Below are 20,682 nucleotides of genomic sequence, written 5' to 3' on the forward strand. Positions count from 1 at the left end.
AAAGCTAGTAAATGGCAGAGCCAGACTTGAAATCAGGTCCCTTGACTCGAAGGGCAGAGCTCTTTCCACTCCGTTCCACTGACTGTCTTGTCAGATAGGCCATCTAGGCCAAGGGCGCAATTTCTGGTTAGGGAGCAGAATGGAGAAAATGTGGTCACTAGATTTATGACCTGGAACTTCTGAACAAAGAGTTATAACCAACTGAGCTAACCAGTGAGATCAGATCGCTTTGGCGAGGGAACATTGCTATGGATGGCCAGTTTGCCTTTCTTTCCCTTTTTATCTCAACCTTTCCTTCAAGACCCAACTAGAATCCTGCCTTCTGCAAGAAACCTAACATGACCCAAATAGAATTCAGAGAGCCATAGTATTAAGAATAAGGAAGGTGACTTGAACTCTGGAAACTGAGTCTTCCTGACAGCAGGCCTAGTTTTTTATCCTTTGTGCCACCTAGCTGCCCAACTCTATGGTAGGGGAAGCCTAAATAAAAAGCTGGTTGAGCCCTTGATTTTTTTTCCTGACATTTGATTCTAAATGTCTTTGCCAAAAGTCAAGAGGGCAAAAGATCCTATTCAGGCCTAAGATTCCAGGACATATTATTCAAGGTCACATTTTTCAAATGGAATCAGAAGAGAAGGAAAAAAAAACCCAAAAAAACAAAGTAAAAAAAAGAAAGAAAGAAAAAAAAACATTGGCTCTAGAGAGTAGAACCTTTCTTTATAAAAGTATAGTTTTTGGACTTTTTAGACTCTCCCTGTGGTTGGTTGAAGAGCTGAAGGAAGGAAGGATGATCACTGTTCTCATACATTCAGGCTGCTTGGACTTAAGCAAAGGAGATTTCTTAGCGTTGTTCAGACTGTGAAAGAAAAAGCCAGTATGACTGAGGAGAACCAAGAAGTGAGGGAATAATCTAGTATGAGGTAGGGATGGAGTTATTTATTTCTCTTGCATTTAATAGAAAAGAAACATCCAGATAAAATCAACTGGAAAAGAGGAGTCTGGCATTAGAAGAAACACTTTAGCAAACAGAGATTCTTAAGTCTCCTTGGTGTATGATATGGAGCATAAAACACTCCTTTAGTTGACAGACCCAACACAATGAAATAATGCAACGAGACTGGCTTTCATGGTTCTTTGGTGCCATTTTATTGATAATAACAAAAGACTGAGTTAGAAGACAGAGGGTAGCAGAAGGGAACGGTGATGTGCGGTACACATTGAAAGGACAGAAACAGTCATACAAGATGTTTAAGAAGATAAAGATGTCAAAGGAATGCAAAGATTAAAGAATCCTGATTATTGTTTTCCCTGTTGATCTTGTGAGCAGTTTTTATGGCAGTTGGACTGCGTCCATCTCTAATTGCTTTAGAGAGTTTGCCTTGGTTTGTTGGGGTTCTTTATTGGGAGCAGAATGATGACATGATAGAACCCACAAGAAGGGCACATAGTTTGAGGTACCCACAGATCACATGCTCACATGATGGGACCCAGAAGAAAATTCAGGGAGAAGCAGAAGTCTGAGATGAAGGAAAGTCTTACCTACTTGGATAAAATGGGCCCAGCAGGTCCTTCCTGGAGACCCTACCCCGATCATTGCCTTCTAGCAGCAACATTGCTTCTTACAGCAGCATCGTTGGCAGCAGCATTTCTGTTGGCAGCATCCCTTGCCACAGCCACAGCCCTTGCCACATCCACAAGAGCCACAGCCACAGGAGCCACAGCCACAGGAGCCAGAGCAGCAGGTGCGGCGGCAGCAGACAACCATGGGGCTGCAGCAGCCTCCACAGCAGCCACAGCAGCAGGGGCAGCAGGCAGAACAGCAGCCTACACGGTAGCAGGTACAGCCACCACAGCCACCACCACAGCTGCCACAGCCGCCACCACAGCCGCCACAGCCACCGCAGCTGCAGCCACCACCACAGCCACCGCAGCTGCCACAGCCGCCACAGCCACCACTTCTACAGCCACAGCAACCCATACTGTCAGTACAGAGGATTCAGATGAGAGAAAGGAGGACTCAGGAGAGGTAAATGAAAGTTGATGACCTCCTTCTCCAGGGTCCCTTTATATACCCTCCTGGACAGATGTGACCCAGGCCACAGGCCACTTCCTTGTTTTTGTTTGTCAGAGTTTCATGAAAGACCCCCAACTTTCTTACTGACTTCATCACTTGATGTCTTCAGCCTAATTAAATTGGTCATGGTAGGTTTTGTTAAGTTTTCTTCTATTTAAAAACTATATTTGAAGGGCAGCTAGGTGGCACAGTGAACAAAGCACTGGCCCTGGAATCAGGAGGATCTGGGTTCAAATTTGACCTCAGACACTTAACACTTACTAGCCATGTGACCTTGGGCAAGTCACTTAACCCCAATTGCCCTGCCTTCCCCTTCCAAAAAAGCAAAACCAAAAGCAAAAGCAAAACCACCAAACTAAAACAAACAAACAAACAAAAAAAAAACCCTTTATATTTGGGAGAACTAGAAATGAGTAAAATATCACATGACAAGCTCACATTTTTCCTTAATGGTGCTTTGACCCACCTTGTTATGAATAGGTAAAAGTATTCAAATTTTACCACATGCTTTTTCATATCTTTCTAGAATGATAATGATTTTCCCTCAGTGTGTCTCCAAAACAAATACTTCCAAATGACAAATTCTCCTTTAGTAGGAAAAAAAGAATATGCGGGAATCCCCTAGTGAAGAAGGTGCCTTCCAGAATTTGCAATTGCCATATTACATCAAGCTTCAGACATGAGTAAATCATGACCCTGTTCCAGTCTGACCTTGCCTAATTTTTTTTTATTTAAAAACTGAAAATCAACTTTTTTTTGGTGTACAAATTCTATGGTATTATATTAAAAATCAGTTACAATATTCTCTGTTGAAAGTTAGTCCTCATTACTAAGATTCTTGAATTATCTACACCCACAAGTATGACACAGAGCTTATAAAGGATTGCTTCTTTAGGTTAGGAGGTAATTAAAATTCTGGCTGATACTGTATCAGTGCTTCCTCATGAATTCTACTTGAAAATCAGGCCTGGGATTTGGTCCAAGAATGTCACTTCTGCTCATATTTGTGTCATATTTAATCCTCTTGATATATCTGAAAAGAAGAAATTTTCTCGGAAACTCAGCAAAGCCCAAGATAGCTTCACTTTTTGCCAGAGGATCCTTATGTTATGTCTCAACTGTGATTTTAGGGTGTATTGGCCAATATGTGAGAAGGAAGTGTAGTCTCTGTGCCCATTTCACTTACTGAGATTTCCATTAGAATTACCCAAAGTACAAATAAACCAGATGTTTTGGATTAGCTTGAGTTCTAATTCATTGGATACAGATCAAGATGGCCCTACTGATGGAGATACCATGTTAGTGGTCAGGTGACAGATTGTCCTACATAATACTTATTTAGCATTTAATGACTCATTTGAATTGCTTAATCAACATGATCATGTGGTATGTGAGTGCTGAGTAAGATGTTTTAAAATTTCCACATGAGTTTTGTTTCTAGGGATTGGAATTGATGTGGGAAAAGACTTCAGTAATTCATGGTCCTTCTACCCAAATAAGTGGAGAGGTGGGAGATAGTAAACACCCCCATTAGAGGTGTTGTTTTTGGGGAAGGCATACACCTACAATAGGAATAACAAAGACATTAGAAGTCATTGAATCTTAGAGTAGGGTTTGCTCAGTATGGATCAGCAATTTAACATGGTGACCAAAAACCCAACATGACCCAAATAAAATTAAGAGAGGCATAGTACTGAGAAAAAGGGAGGTAACTATCTTGATTGTTGTGTTCATTGCTAGATTCCATATTTTAGGAAAGACATTGACAAACTGAATTCTATTCAGAGGTAGGCAAGCAGGCTTATAAAGGAACTGAATATCGTGCCAAATCAGTATTGGTGAAAGGAAATGGAGCTGAGTAGCTTGGAGCAAAGACTTACTTGGGAATATGGCTATTCTCTTCAAGTATTTGTAGACTTCCTTGGCTCCAGCAGGTAGAATTGGAGAATGGCAGGTTTAAGCTTCGAATAAAGACAAACTAAAATTAGAGCTATCCAAAGTAAGATGGGTTATCCTCCCCTTCATTAAATGTCTTCAAGTGCAGCTTAGATGGATAACTGCTAAGGATGCTATAGAGATTTCTTCCTCCTCTGAGACTCTTGTGACCTCTAATGTCCTTGGGATTCCTGTTGTAGGTTACGGGATACTGACTGTCATCTCCCTGTCATCTCCCATGCCTGACACTCTGCCCCTATCTGAAATATTCTGAATATTCCGAAAACCATCCTCAGAAGTTTTAAGAAGTGGAGTTTTCATCCTTTAGAATAAGATTCTCAACCATAAAGATATTATCAATTTTCAAAATATTAATTAGCTTGTCTAATTGATCATAAATATCACCAGGGTCCCTAATTTATATTCTAACAGTATGATTTATATTGGTCTCCCTCACATTTAATCAATGTTGCTTCTTTTTTTAATCTTCCATCTCCATCCAAAAAGACAGACTTTGAAAGGTTAACATGATGCGCCAACTCTAATTAGATGAAATTTAATAGATATGTAAAATGTAAAATTCAGTGAGGTCAAAAGCTCAAAAGCATGTGTCAATGGATTGGCAAGGGTTTGCTAGATAGCAGCTCACGTGTAAAGGATGTGAGAACTATAATGGGTTGCAAACACGATATCAATTGACAGTGTGAAATGGTGGCCAAAAATGTTAGTTCTGTCGTGGGCTGACAAGCGCAAGTATGGTTGTTAGAATTCAGAAGTTGATAACATTCTTCCTTGCTTAAAACAAATCTCTGTGTAGTATTTGGTTCTTAGTGCCATATGTTAGGAAGGACACTGACAAATTGGAGAGGCACCCTGAGGTAACAGATAGGGATCATGTCCTTCATCTACTCCATACTAGTTGTGTGACCATGGACAAGGCACTTAGGTTCTCGGTACCATAGGCAACTTTGTAAGATTATAGATTACAGACACATGGATTATTTGCATTGGCGGGTGATGTTTCCACATTGGGAATTGTCTACAGTGAAATTCCTGGTACAGACAAGAAAATAATTAAGTCAGAGTTGGTGGAGGGGGGAAGGAGAGGGACCAGGATTTTGAAAGGACTAGAAACCATGTTTTACAAGAATGACTAGTATAGGCCCTTATATGGACCAATACAATTATTTTCTATTTTGTCTTAAGACTCTTCCCATTCTGATCCATCTTCTACAAAACTGAAAGATTTTTTTCTTGAAAGTTCAGGTCCCAGGATGGCTAGGTGGTGCAGTGAATAGAGCAGCAGCCCTGGAGTCAGGAGGACCTGAGTTCAAATCCCACCTCAGACACTTGACATACTTACTAGCTGTGTGACCTTGGACAAGTCACAACCCCAATTGCCCTGCCTTCCCTCCTTCAAAAAAAAAAAAAAAGAAAGTTCAGGTCTGATCATGAGTATATGTGCCTCTACTCAGTAAACACCACCAACTCACTATATAGTATATATTAAATGAGTTAACATATTCAAAGCTCTTTGCAAATCTTAAAGGACTGTATAAATGCTTGTCATCACTACTTTTATTATTATTAGTAGTAGTAGTAGAATAAAAAATTCTCTGGGGCAGGTAGGTGGCACAATGAATAGAGCACCGGCCCTTGAGTCAGGAGGACCTGAGTTCAAATCAAACCTCAGACACTTAACACAAAAACTAGACATGTGACCTTGGGCAAGTCACCTAACCCTAATTGCCTTGCCTTCCCTACTGTAATGGGAATGCAAATTTGGAAGATCTTCCCTGCCCCTAGGCTAAAGTGCACCTGAAACATGGGGGTGGGAGGCTTGTTTTTCAGTAGATACTTCTTGATTGGCCAGTGAGTCAACAAGGTTGTTACATTCTCTGAGCCAGGAGAAGGCTATATAAGCCCTGATGTGTAGTTTTGTTTTGGGACTCACTTTGAGAAGTGTTCTGTGATTTGATCTGAATTCTGGGAAGCCGTTGTTGAGAGTCCCCCAGCTTTGAAAAACCCAGATGTGGAAACCCAGATGTTGACTGGGTATGGATGTAATGGTTGGACAGTTTGGAAAGCTGTCTACTTGATCTGTTTCTGTCTTGATAATTCTGCCTGAATATTCTGAAGTTCGGGGTGCTGACCTTTTTCCCCTGAACAAGGTAAACGATATATGTCTGACTGATTAAAGTAAGCTTGTTAACCCATTTTGAGTTGCTTTCCTTTATCAAAGCAGATCCAAGAACCTGTGGTGGCAGCAAACCCTGAGGATGCTTGGGGTGCTTGCTGCTACACCTACCCCCCCAAAAAAGAAGAAAAAATAATGTTTCCTGAAGGTAGAGATTGTCTCACCTTTGATATCCCCAGTGGCTAACACAGAGCTTGTCACATAGTAGACATTTAATTTTGGGATAATAAATGCTTGTTGATTGATTGATGTCCTGGAAAGCAGCTTGCAACTCATTTACCCATATGATACTTTTATGTAAATATATAATTGAGGATTGAATTAATAGATTTTCAGGTCAAAGAAAGATTATATAGTTAGCTTTCTGTTCTGCTACCCTAGTTGCCTAAATGTATTGTCCAGACTTTCTCTGACATATTTTTTACTTGGCATTCCCATGTCTGAAGAATGTAAACTCCTTCGGAGATGGAGTTGTTTTTGTCTTCATATTCCCTGTATAGTTTTGTACCTGGCACATGATAGAGGCACTTAATGTTAATTAATTGAGGATGGGTTATATTTACTTATGTTAAAAATTATTCTGCTCTTTAATTCGTTGTCAAAAACTGAAGACACTTTCCCTTCAATTCAAGAACCATTTATTAAGTGCTAGGTGCTAGGCACAGTGGATAAAAAGACACAACTCCTGAAATAATTCTTGTCCTCAGGGAGCTTACATTCAGCCTGGGTGTCTTCCTCCTTGGTTGCCAGTCTCACCATAAAACTATTTTTTTTCTTCTGCTTTTGACTTCTTGTTGACACAGTTCTTCTTCCTCCTGTTGATTCTTCATCATCATCATCATCATCATCATCATCATCATCATCATTCTTCCTGGACTAAGGAAATCCCACACCATTTTCTTTTACCCGTCTCTCATTCAATTCCAACTATCTCAGTGACTATTCCATGTAATAGGCCATTAATAAATCCTGATTCAATGATTAATTAATCAAGTACTTTGCCTATTGTCACTTAGTTTATAAGTGCCAGAACTAACATTTAGATAAAGGTCTTTTGATTCTAAGTAGATCACTGTTCTCTACACCAGTGGTATCAAACTCAAATAGAAAATTAATCTATCCATAAAGAACCCTATGGGTGACATATTGACTTAGTTTTAAACTGTAATGTTATCTGTATTTTATTGAATTTTTATTTATTTTGTTAATGTTTCCCAGTTACATTTTAATCTGTTTGGATAGCACTCAGAGCTATTTTTTTTTTGCTTTTTTTTTTTTTGGAGGGGGGAAGGCAGGGCAATCGGGGTTAAGTGACTTGCCCAAGGTTACATGGTTAGTAAGTGTGTCAAGTGTCTGAGACCGGATTTGAACTCAGTTAGGTCCTTCTGACTCCAGGTCTGGTGCTCTATTCACTGTGCCACCTAGCCGCCACAACACTCAGGGCAATTGCAGGCATATTTGATACCTCTGCTATACCATAAAACTTTACAGATTTTTTTCCATATGAATGATTTCCATTAGGACTTCAGTTTGTAACGATAGAATGGGGAAGAAGCCATGTGGGCACCCCATTCATGACTTGGGCCTTAGGGGTGAAGGCCTCTAACCGAATGGATTGATCAGTCACAAAACAGAACAAGCACAGTCAACACTAAATGTGTATACCAGCTGGCCTTGGTCTTTCCTTTCATGCAAACTAAATGATCTCAAGAGGACTCCAGAACAATCATCAGTGCTGCTTTAAGGTGGTCCAAAATCATCCTATCCATCACTCCCTTGGCACACTGCAGTGAGGGATGCCTAAATAAGGAACTGGCAGAGTCCTTGGACTTTTTATTGACAAATGGTTCTATGTGTCTCTGCCAAGAGACCAGAAGATGGAAGGTCATATTCTGGCCCAGGATGTTGTGATTTAATAAAGAAGGCTACATTATTCCAAATAGGGTCAGAAGAACAGCAGAAACATGTATCTCCAGGGAGAACTGTATTTCTTTTTAAAGTGTTATTTTCAGATTGGGTGGTTCTTACCCTGCTGTGAGATTCCACTGGATATTAGTTGAAGTGTCAAGAGAAGGAATTAAGAGGACTAATTCCGTAAATCCAGTTTGTTTGACCCTAAGTAGAGTTGACATTTTGGCATTGTTCACTGGGTAATGAAAAACTCATTGTGGCTGTATGGAAATAGTGAGGCAATAAGCCATGCTGCTCTAAGGATGAAGACGGGCAAAGCATGAGGCTATTTTCTCTGGTTATAGCAATGATAATACACCCAGATAAAAATCAGCTGGAAAAAAATGTCTCGCAATAGAGGAAATGCTCTAACAAATAGGGATTCTTAAGTTTACTTGGTTGGTATTATGGAGCATAAAACATCCCTTTATTTGAGGGAGCAGACACACTGAATAAGGAAATGGAGACTGGCTTTTTTATGATTATTCGTTTTATTTTATTGAGAATAACCAATGAATGACTAGGAAGGAGATAATAGGCAAAAATGGTAATGTACTGTGCACACGGAAAGAACAGAAATAGTCATAGAAGAGGTAAGAGGATAAAGATTCCAGGGAATAAAAAGATTAAGGAATTATGATCTTTCTCCCCTCCCCCAAATTTGTGGGTTATTTTCTAGTGGTTTCTATGTGCCTGAATCTCATTGTACAGGGGAGTTTGCTTTGGTTTATATTGAGATCAGGGTCTCTTGGGGGTGGAATCAGGACATAGGAGTCTTGAGAAGAGTGCATGGTCTGGGGTATCTGCAGGATATTCAGATAACAAATCAGAGATATGGATAGTCTAGGGGAAAGTTCTTATCTTCTAGAAAGAGCTTCCCTACCATCCTTCTCCTAGAGTCCCCCTTCCCAAGAGTCTGACCCCTGATCCATTGGCGATAGGCCTTGACACAGGAGTGGCCACGGGCAGGGATGCTGTAGGAGTTGCCCCAGCAGCCAGAACATCAGGGGCAGCTGCTGGAACAGCAGACTCAACCACCTCAGTGGCCACAGCTGAGATAACTGCCATAGCAACCTGTAGTATCAGTGTAGAGAATTTGGGTGAGGTGAGCACAGTAGAGAGAGGACTCAGGAAAGGTGAGTGGAAGTTGAGAATCTCCTTCTTTGAGGCAGTCCTTACATACCCTACACTGACTGTAAGAACTTGGAAAAGCCCTTAGCAAAAATCCCTCAGTTCTCTCCATTTATTTCTTAAGTCCTGAAACATCACGGCTCAGTCCCTTTCTGTATTTGTTGACCTGAATGATGTATAAACTCATTTGTGTGTCTCTGAAAGGGGATAGGTTTCAGAGTCTTTTTTGGAGTTAGTTCTGATAGGGAGAAAGAAGACAGACTATTAGGGATTCCAGGATTACTGAGAGAGGGGCATGTCTAGAGGCAGAGATGAGGCATACCATGTAAGCCATGTGGCTCAGTGGGCAGAACACTGGTCCTAGATGGGGGAAGACCTGAATTCATATCCCATCTCACACACGTACTAGCTGTGTGATCCTAGACAAATCTCAACCTCAATTTATTCATCTGGAATATGAGGCTAATAAAAGCGTCTCCTCTGTATTGTGAAGGTTGGATGAGATAATATTTGTAAAGTGCTTTGCAGACCTTAAAGTGTTTTAAATTATATTGTTTATCTCACGATTCTGTGGGAAATTGATGTGGTTAAATGATTGTCCCCATTATTTCCTTTACTATGGCCCTTACAACTCAACTTCCAGCAAGCTTCTTTCTTTAGCATAAGGACTAGTCTATGGTATAGATTCCCAGTGGCTGGGTCCAGAGGAATTTGCTTCCATTGCTGCAGAGATGGCTTCAGGCAGTCCTTGACTCTGAGGTCTCTCAATGGCATCCTGGGATCTTGACTTCAGCATTTTAAGGATATGTGATGTTATCACAGTGGGTACCGCCCCCATGCCCACAGCTTATAACCCAGAATTTCATAGATGATATTTAACAGTTTCTGTGGCAGAAAAATTCATCTTATTGTGGATAAGCCTCTGAGTCAGTCCTCTGTGTACAATCAAGCTATTGAAACCCAAGAGCAAAGGTTAAAATCAACACTGAATTAGAAGGGGAGATAAAGATGGGAAGAGGATGGCTGATGAACCTAGAAACTGCCTGGCACCATTGTCTGCAAGAAGATAATAATAACAGCTAACATTTATATACTATTATATGCCAGGCCTTGTGCTAAGTGCTAAGTGCTTTATGACTCATTTGATCCTTGTGACCACCCTGGGAGAGAGCTACTCTTATTATTCCCATTTTTTGGAGGGGGAAAGACAAAAAAGTGGGGTTAAGTGACTTGTTCAGGGTCACACAGCTAGTAAGTGTGTCAATTGTCTGAGGTCAGATTTGAACTTAGGTCTTCCTGACTCCAGGGCTTATGTTCAATTCACTGTATTATTCCCATTTTAAAGATGAGGGGACTGAGGCAGACAGAAATTAAGGATCTTGCCCAGGGCCACATAGTGTCTGAGGTCATATTTGAGCTCAGGTCATTGTGATTCTAGGTCCAGGACTCTGTCCACTATGCCACCTAGCTGCCTAATGATATTAAGCAGAATTCCCAAAATGAGCCATTTCACACCTATTTGCATATCTTAAACTCCTCCTGCTGATTAGCCCTTATGTTAAAGAACAGACTACTGGAAACAGTCTAGGGGGAAGAGGGTGGGTGGTCAGAAAAATGGGGCCAGGCTTTTCTTAGACAACATATAGGACGAAGAAGGTTGGTCTTTGCTTCCCTGTTGTATGCCCTCCCCTCCCACTCCCTCTCCCCTTAATTCCTAGTATGTCCCTCCCTTGGGTACCCAAATCATTTCATGTTTTCTCTTCCTTTCCCATACCAAAAGTAGGGCTAGGAAGTGAGTGACCCAGTACTCATTCCCATATAGATATAGTTATCTGCTTATAGTGCCAAGTAACATGATATTCTTCCAGGGGGCCAGTTGTGCAGTCACAAGCCAGGGATGGAATGGGGAAATGACTGTAGGGAGGTGGTAGAGATAATTTTGAAGTTTTTTTGTTTGTTTGTTTTTTTGGTGAGGAATGTATCAAGGTTCCAGAAAAGATAACAAATCTGACTCCGTACAAGGACATTCTTCATCTCTGACAGACATGAATGAGGATGGGGAGATCATAGGATCACAGAAATTAGAATGAGATAGTTATCCAGTCATTGAGGTCACCTAGTTCAGGGGTTCTGAACATTTTTTGCATCATGGGGTTCTTTGGTAGTCTGGTGAAGCTTATGGATCCTTTCCAATAGCTTGCATTCATATAGCACTTTAATGTCTTTAGGAGTATTTAACAAATATCAGGGGCAGCTAGGCGGTGCAGTGAATAGAGCACCCACCCTGGAGTCAGGAGCACCTGAGTTCAAATCTGGTCTCAGACACTTGACACATTTACTAGCTGTATGATTTGGTTAAGTCACTTGACCCCAATTACCCTGCTTCCCTCCCTCCAACAAACAAACAAAAATATCATCACATTTTATCCTCAAAACAACTCTGAGAGCCAGGTGCCATTACCTCTATTTTATGCATGAGGAAACTGAGACAGGCAGAGGTTAAGTGACTTGTCCAGGGTTACACAGCTCATAAGTATGAAGCATTCAAAGAAACTGTCAAATGCTTTGATGAAGTCCAGATATTTCATGTAAATGGCGTTCCCCCAATAAACAGATTAAGAAGGGAAATGAGATTAGTCGGCCAGGGTCTGGCCTTGACAAAGCTCTGCTGGCTCTTTGGGAGCATTTCATTTTCTAAATGCTCACAAATTATCCCCTTTAATAATACGTCCTAGAATTTTGCTTGGAAATGAAGTCAAGCTCACTGGATTATGGTTTAAAGACTCCATCATATTTTGGGGAGGGGAAGGGTTAGGGAAATTGGGGAAGCAGGTTTTTATTATGCTATTTTCTCCCCTGTCCTTTAAAAAAACCCACTAGTCTTGGTTAGCACAAAATGAAGCCTACAAAGTCATTCTCCAACATGGTATCCACACAAATATTAAGATCATAGAAGATTCCTCGATAGATGCAACCACAGAGATAACTTTGTTCAACACGTCTCAGACTATCAACATTGAGTAAAGGGATTAAAATGTTGTCCTTGACTGTCATGGAAGATGACAGTCCTCCAGAGGACTGGTCAGATCCTCCTCTTTGAAGGAGAGAGTGCTGAATGCATGGGCCCCAACAATGTTACTTCCCCAATCAATGAAATTCACACTTACAATAATTCACATGAGCATATTCAAGGGGATGAAAAAAAAAAAACAGAACTCAGAATTCAGGAAAAAAATGAACTTAGAATTGAGGAGAGTAGACTGCCACTTTTTAGTTTTCCAAAGAAGCTAGAGTTTAAATCACATAGGCAACTGGGTGGCACCATGGATAGAGGACTGGACTTGGGAGTCGGGATGAGCTGGCTTTAAATCCTGCCCCAGTTACTTATTAGCTGTGTGAAAGCTGGGCCGGTCACTTATTCTTTCATCACCTTGGTTTTTTCATCTGTAAATTGGGGATAAAAATAGCACCTACCTCAGAGGGTTGTTGTGAGACTCAAATAAGATGATGCATATAAAGAGCTTTTCACACCTTAAAGCACTATAAAATAATTGCTAGCTCATTATTATGTGATGATTCTATCATTCATTATTATCAATGGAGTGCAAGCTTTTTGTTTCTTGTTTGATCCAGCTTGCATTTATTGCATTGTGTTGCACTTCTTGTGACTATATATGTTGTCATTTGGGTGTTTTTCAGTCATGTCCTATTTTGTTACCCTATTTGGGGTTTTCTTGGTAGAGATACTGGAGTAGTTTGCCATTTCCTTCTCCAGTTTATTTTACAGATGAGGAAACTGAGGCAAACAGGGTGAGGTGACTTTCCCAGAGTCATACAGCTAGTAAGTGTCTGAAGCTGGATTTGAAGTCAGGAAAATGAGTCTTCCTGACAGCATACCCAGCACTCTATGTACTATGGTGCCTCATAGGTCCTATATCTATCTATAGACAGCTATAAATTTTCTGCATCCTCCTTTGGGGGTTCCCACTAGTGACTGAATTCTTTACTTTTTTGCCCTCTTGCAGTCAACTTTTGGGTGGGTGTTGAGTTTTTAATTTTTTTCTTTGTACTGATTGACTCCTCAAATCCCCTTTGCTTCTTATTTTCCATCACTGATGAAGGGAATCTAGATTTTATGACATGCCTTTTCCTCCCATGCATTTATTTTTTGTGGCTAAATGGCATCCAAGTTTTCTATTACATATACCATCTAGAAGTTGATGTCATCCTCTAATTTCTCTCCATAGATCTTTCGTTACTTTCTCAAGTGTTTCTGCCCTGGTAGAGGTTGGCTCCGGTCCTTAGGGCTATTCCTTGGATAATTCCACCTTTCCTCCTCTGGTTCTTTCTAGAGCAATGGTTGTTTGGTTGTTTATATGGTTGTTTGCAGATCCTGGAGTACTGTTGCATTCTTGGTCAAATATTGTGGGAGAATGTATTTGTTCATGATAGTTATAGCATGTACTGGCTTCTTAGAAATGTTCTGTTCCAAGACAGTCTAATAAAAGGAATAAAGTCACCCAGAGATAAACAGAAATGGAGCATGAGAAGCTGCTTTAATCTTTGAGAATAATAGAGAGCTTATCACTTGTTCAGTTATTTCCTACTCTTCATGATGCCTTGTGGGGTTTTCTTGGCAAAGATATTGGAGATTTTTGCCATTTCCTTCTTCAGCTCATTTTACAGATGAAGAGACTGAGGGAAACAAGGTCAAGTAACTTGCCCAGGGTGACACAGCTAGGAAGTGTCTGAGGTTGAATTTGAACTCAGGTCTTCCTGGCTCTAGGCCTGGCACTTTATCCACCATGTCAGCATAGGATGGAGTGCACAACTACCAGAATAAATATTTTCATGACTAAGTATCAGGTAAGTGGTTAGTAATGTCTTCTGGTGGTTAGCCTTTTTTATTTAAACTTTCATCAGAATCTTTTTTTTAATGTGAATAAGGTTTAGAATTATGGATTTTATATTCAGAAGTAATTTTATAGCTCATTTATTCTCATTCTTTTATTTTCTATATAAGAAAATTGAAGATCAGAGAGTTTAAGAAACTTGTCTGATGTCACGTGGGTGGCAAAGGGCAGATTCCAGAATCAAGCCCAGTTTCTCAGATTCTAAATCCAGCATAGTCCTGACTAAGCCTGATTAATGGTTCCTGTCATTTGCTTTGTGTCATATGGGCTGCATAAATTTCCAAATGTGAATTGTGCCACCCCCCCCTTCCGCCTAAAACATTCTGGGTCCAGAACACTGTAAGCAACTTCGTGGGCCTTCCTTCCATCTGATTGCATGTCACCTCCCAAATGATAAGCATTTCCCCTTTGCTGTTCTTGTCCTTCAAAGGGCCATGGAAAGATCTAGGTTTATAACCTCTGCCGTGCACAGGTTCTCTCTCTCTTCTCACATTTGCAACTGTTGCTAAATCTTGTTTCTACTAGTACAACATCACTTGTATACATCTTCCTGTCTCAACTCATACATCCCCTAAGCTATAGCAGCCCCTCATCCCCTCTTACCTGAATTATCACAATAACCTACAAATAACTGGCCTTGTGACTCAAATTTCTCCCATCTCTAATTCTCCTTTCTTCACTCAGTTTCCAAGGTGACTTTTCTAAAGCATAAAAATAATAAGAACTAACATTAATGTAGTGCTTTAAGGTATGCAAAGCACTGCACGTTACCTCATTTGGTTCTCATAATGGCCCTGTGAGGGAGGTGTTATTGTTCCCATTTTACAGATGAGGCAACTGAGACTGAGAGAGGTTAAAGGACTTTTCCATAGTCACATAGCTAGTAAATATCTTTGAGGCAGTATTTGAACTCAGTTCTCCCTGGTTTCCAAGCAATTGTACCAATAGCTTCATGGGTGTGAACATATCATGCCCTTTTGCTCATTCCAATGATTCTCCATTCTTGTAGGATAAATTATCAACTCTTTTGCTTGGCATTTAAAGTTCTTTATAACCTGAGCTCTTACTACCTTTCCAGTCTTCCTGTACTTTTTTCTTCTCCACACAATCTATAATCTACCTCTATTGACCTATTTCCAATTGCTTTGTTGTTGTTGAGGTAATTGGGGTTAAGAGACTTTCTTAAGGTTACACAGCCAGTAAGTATCTGAGGTCAGATTTGAATTCAGGTCCTCTTGATTCCAGAATCAGTGCTCTATCCATTGTACCACCTAGCTACCCCTGCAATCCCTACCTTTGTACTGCTCATCTTTCATGCCTGTAATTCTTTGCTCCCATGCCTCTTCCACCTTGCTTTCTCTGGATTCCATCAGAGTTCAGCTCATATTTCACTTTCTATGGGAGTCCTTTCATGGTTTGCACAGCTACCAATGCCTTCCTCTCCAAAATTACTTTCAATCTGTATAGAATCTATATTACATAGGTTTGGACAGGTCTCTCTCATTAGAATGTCAGCTCCTTAAGGACAGGAATGTTTTTTTTTTCTCTTTTTGAATCACTGGACAACACAGAATTATCTTGGCTAGTACTGTCTACACCAACATTGGTTCCCCCCCCCCCTTTTTAAAAACTGTATCATATTAGAGAACTACAGAGCAATTGTAGCTGGCACTTTAAGGTGATCCAGCACCACTTCAATCATCATTTTCTAAGCAGTGAGGGAGGTTTGTATAAAGAGCTGATTGAACCTTTGGATTTTTCACTGATAAATGGATCTTGTTGTGCTTGCCAAAAGCCAAGAAGGCAGAAGGTCCTACACAGAATTAGGACTTTGTGATTCAGTCAGAAAGGTTACATTATTCCAAGTGGGGTCAGAAGAGGACCAGAAAAATGCATCTCTAGGAAGTAGAATTGTATTTCTTTCTTTCTTTCTTTTTCTTTTCTCTTTTTTTTTAAGTATAGCTTTCAGTTTTAGACAGAATTCTTCTCTCTGGGAGGCTTACCCTCTTGTTAGCTGATGGGGACAGGGAAGGAAATAAGAATCCCAGCTCCATAAATCCAAGCTCTTGGGACATGTGGACTTGACAGGTTGGCAGTGTTCAGTTCAGGTAATGAAATAATCACTTTACCGTGTTTCCCCGATAATAAGACCTATCCCGAAAATAAGCCCTCCCCTTACTGTGTAAGATTCCTCTAAAATAAGCCCTCCCCCGAAAATAATAAGCCCTATTGAGATTGTTACTGTAGTGAAGGTGATCCCCAGCGCTACACACACCGTTCCCCCCCCCCCCCCCCCCCCCCCCCCCCCCCCCCCCCCTCCCTCCAAGCAGAGCTGCAGCAGTGAACGAGTCATCCTGTTTTTCCCCAGTGATTTGCTTGCTGGCACATTTTTTTGTTCACATTTACCTGTTTATTAAAATTGCTGTCAATGTTCATTAAAATAAGCCCTCCCCTGAAAATAAGCCCTCTGGTGTTTTTCTGTCCAAAAAAAATAATAAGACAGTGTCTTATTATCGGGGAAACACGGTAGTAGTATAAAAATAAGATGTGGAAGAATAAATTAGTATAAAACAGACTACAGTGTAAAGTACTACAGTTCAGGGAAGGAAAGGGCTGAGCTGTTTGCTCATGGGTTTTAACAGAGATATCATATCTAGAAAAAGGTCAGCTGGAAAAGATGAGTCTGACATTAGAAAAGAAAACAGTCCAACAGTGATCTGTTAGCTTATTTGGTTGATACTATGAGGCTTAAAAAATAAAGCAGATACACAGAAATAAGGAAAAGGAGTCTGGGTTTATGGTTATTTGGTACATCTTTATTGAGGATAAGAGAAGAATCAGTAAGAAGGCAGAAGAAAGCAGAAGGCAACAATAACATACTGTATAAATAGAAAGGACAGAAACAATGACAGAAAAGAGAGTAAAAATATAATATAGAGAAATATAAAAATTAAGGAACCATGATCCTATTTTTGCTGATTCTATGAATTATTTTCCAGTGCTTTGTATATTTCCATTTCTCATTACTTTGGGGAGTTTGCCTTTTTTTTAAACAGATGTCAGGGTCTCTTAGAAAGGTAGGTTGTTGCTATGAACAATCTTAAGTTAGGGGATGCATAAGCTTAAAGAATAGATTTTTTAAATTTAGCAATCATAGAAAAGTAGAGAAGCTGAGACAGAAGAAAGTCTTACCTTCATGCTGGGCATGTACCCCCAGCAGGTCCTTCCTGTAGGCTCAGCTCTGATTGCTCCTTTCTAGCAGCAGCATTGTCTCTTACAGCAGCATTGTTGACAGCAGCATTTCTGTTGGCAGCAGCCCTTGCCACAGCCACAGCCCTTGCCACAGCCACAGGAGCCACAGCTGCCACAGCCACCACAGCCACAGGAACGGCGGCAGCAGACAACCATGGGGCTGCAGCAGCCTCCACAGCAGCCACAGCAGCAGGGGCAGCAAGCAGAGCAGCAGCCTACACGGTAGCAGGTACAGCCACCGCAGCCGCCACCACAGCCACCGCCACAGCCACCACAGCCACCGCCACCACAGCCACCGCCACAGCCACCACAGCCGCCACAGCCGCCACAGCCACCACAGCCACCACAGCCACCACTGCAGCCACCACAGCCACCACAACTTCCTCTACAGCCACAGCAACCCATAGTGTCAGTACAGAGGGTTCAGGTGAGGTGAGGTGAGGAGAGAGGACTTGAGAGGTGAATGAAGTCTGATGCTCTCCTTCTCCAGGATAACCCTTATATACTCTCCTGGGGAGACTTATTTGAAGATGGGAGACATTGTTGTTGTTTTGCTAATCACTTTTTTGTTTACTTCTTTATTTGACATCTTTCAATTAACCTCATTAAATTGTTTATTTTAGACTCTTAAATTTTTCATCTATTTCAAAGTCACATTCCAGGGAGCTACTTGAGGGTTAGTCTTTCAAGATGGGGCAGTAGAAACTTTTAAGGGGAACCAAGCTCATGATATATCTCTCAAAAGCAATAGAAATACCAAGGAGAATAAAAAATAGGCAAAATAAACACACAAGGTGCTGAAAAACTACCAAAACAGAAAATAAGCCAAGCTAAGAAGAGTTCTGATGCCTAAAAAATACCCTGGCACAACCAAAACAGCTAAAACCACAGAAGCAACATACCTGAAAAAGGAAAGTAGGATGTCCTAGATCTTGTTTAGTGGGTGAGTGACACATATCCAGATCTAAACAAGAATTAGAACAAATAATAAAATCATAGAGTAAATAAAAAATAAAAAAAGATGTATGAGTTAAGTTAGAATGGTAAAGATAGAGACCTTACCTGTGATTTCACTGGTAACTTTCTTAACTAATACAAGGTTAGTACATTTTCTGTTACTTATAGACTTAGAGCACTGAGAAAGAGTTTGAATAAAAATTTGAAGATCACAGTCAGAAATAAAAGTATAATAAAGATGTAGGAAATAATGAAAAAATAAAAAAATAGAAACTTTAAAAACCAAAGGCACCAATAAAACTTGCTCAGGTAGAAAATAGAATTTCAGACAATATAATTAAATTACTTTGATTATTGACAAAATTTGAAAAGAATGCATATGTGAGTAATAGAAATGAAGGACAGATCAAAGTACAGCAACCTCAGGATTAATGGTTTTCTAGAAAATTATGAAAAGGAAAAGAATCTGAATACTCTATTATGGGATATAACATAAGAAATCTTTTCAGAATTAACAAATAAAAGTCACACGATACAAACAGAAAAAATAGTACTCAATGAAGATGAACTTCATGAATTCTCTCTCTTAGACATACATTGGATAAAATTTAGCTTTACAACATGGAACAAAATTATTAAATCTCCAAAAAGAAATATGAATATGATACACCAATGGTTACAAATCCAGACCACCATGGCAAAGAAGACAAAGAATGATTGGAAAAATTGGAATATGGCATAAATAAAATTTAGAAGCATGGACCATAAACCCAGAACTGTCTCTCTGTTCAAACTTTGTATGCTATTTGAAAGCAAAAAAAAAATGTATTTATTTGTGAAGCATCTGGACCTTGACTAGTTTGCAGACAGCCACAGGTCTTTCAAGTAAGACTTTGAACAACAATCAAAACTTTAATCCAAAAAGATAACCACTTAAAACAATTTGCATTTCTCAAATAAAAAAAAATAGTTGCTAACTTCTGTCAGATTGTTGCATGGGTTAAAAGAGCATTTCATGTAAATAAATAAAAAGGGAAATAAAATCGGGGTGGAAGTGGGTGGGGAAGAGTAACCCCAACTGAAACTCTTATTCTTTGACAAAAGGGAAGTTCAAAGTCACAGAAATCCACAGGGCCAATTGTTTATTAAACAAAGGAATTTGATATAGAAGACTTTTGCTAAATTTGGTTTAAAAACAATAACAAAAAAGTTTGGGAGCTTACTGTTCCATTAAATTTAACAATTACTTACATTTAAAAATAATTTAATAATAATATAAATGAAGAAAAATTCATATTTGAAACATTAAATGTAAATGGATTAAGTGATAAAAAGAGAAAGAGAATGACAGAATTTATTAAAAATTAGAGTCCAAAAATACACTCTTTACAGGAAACATGGGATCATTGTTGGATCAATAGGGGCACTGGTGGTGAATTTGCATGTGCTGGCCATTGTCCCCACCCCATAGTAAATTCAGTCCTGGATCTCCCAATCCCCCATCATTCTCTTGCCCTGTTTTTTTTTTTCTTTTAAATTATACTCTTTGGAAACCTACTCTATTGTTATTAACTCTTTTCCATTCTAGATTTCTTTTTCTCACATTCCTTCCATCTTTTGAGTCTTACCGAAACCACAGTTTTGTCCTCAAGACAATATATATTTTGGTCTCCCCTCCCAAGTTGTTTGCTTCTTCTCTCATACCCCCTGACAAATTAAGATGTTGGAGAAGTTCACATTCACCTTGCTCCTCATTGCTGCTTTTAGGTCCTCTTCTTCCTCCATCTCTCTGTCACCACTCTTCCTCCTGTAAACTTTACTCCATCTTGTCCATAAATTGACTTTTTTCATCAATGAACATCCAAGTCATTTTCCTTCCTTCATAATAAGTTCAGCTCTTGGCTCACAGTTCTCTCTACCTCACTCTCTATTCCCTTTAAACACTCTGACTACTCACTCTCTCAAACTCCTCAGCATTGTTTTTCCTTTGTCTCCCCTTTACCTCAACCATATACAGGTATGGTCTAACTTGGTTGTCTCTTCTCACCTTTTATGCAACCAAATTTTCCCATGTTAGAATTACTAGTTATATGTCTGCAAAATATACTTGGTTATATTACACATTACCAGTTTCTGCATATTAATATATAGTAATGTAATTCAGCAGATATTTGTATGATATATGGCACATGCAATTCAGCAAATACTTATTGACCACCTACTATGTTTGAGATGACTCAACTCCTAGTCATCAATGGAAGGGTCTTAGTATA

General features: G+C 39.8%; 2 protein-coding genes across 2 annotated transcripts; both read right to left on the bottom strand.

Annotated features, from left to right (window-relative positions):
* Nucleotides 1–1,600: 1,600 nt before the first annotated feature.
* Nucleotides 1,601–1,978, bottom strand: LOC138174249 (small cysteine and glycine repeat-containing protein 7-like). The gene has a single exon (XM_069104426.1). The coding sequence runs from the start codon at nt 1,976–1,978 to the stop codon at nt 1,601–1,603; it is 378 nt and encodes a 125-aa protein (XP_068960527.1).
* Nucleotides 1,979–17,455: 15,477 nt separating this feature from the next.
* LOC138174197 (small cysteine and glycine repeat-containing protein 7-like) lies at nt 17,456–17,857 on the bottom strand. Its single transcript, XM_069104405.1, has one exon. It carries the CDS (start codon nt 17,855–17,857, stop codon nt 17,456–17,458), a length of 402 nt encoding a protein of 133 aa, XP_068960506.1.
* Between the last annotated feature and the right edge of the window lie 2,825 nt (nt 17,858–20,682).

The sequence above is a fragment of the Petaurus breviceps genome, unplaced genomic scaffold (genome assembly GCF_028583685.1).
Source record: "Petaurus breviceps papuanus isolate PSGF00001 unplaced genomic scaffold, PetGlider_PUasm1.0 688, whole genome shotgun sequence".
Taxonomy (NCBI): Eukaryota; Metazoa; Chordata; class Mammalia; order Diprotodontia; family Petauridae; genus Petaurus; species Petaurus breviceps.

Bases quoted from the DNA above. Each gene is read 5' to 3' on its own strand.
- LOC138174249 (XM_069104426.1), bottom strand. From the start codon at position 1,978: ATGGGTTGCTGTGGCTGTAGAAGTGGTGGCTGTGGCGGCTGTGGCAGC.
- LOC138174197 (XM_069104405.1), bottom strand. From the start codon at position 17,857: ATGGGTTGCTGTGGCTGTAGAGGAAGTTGTGGTGGCTGTGGTGGCTGC.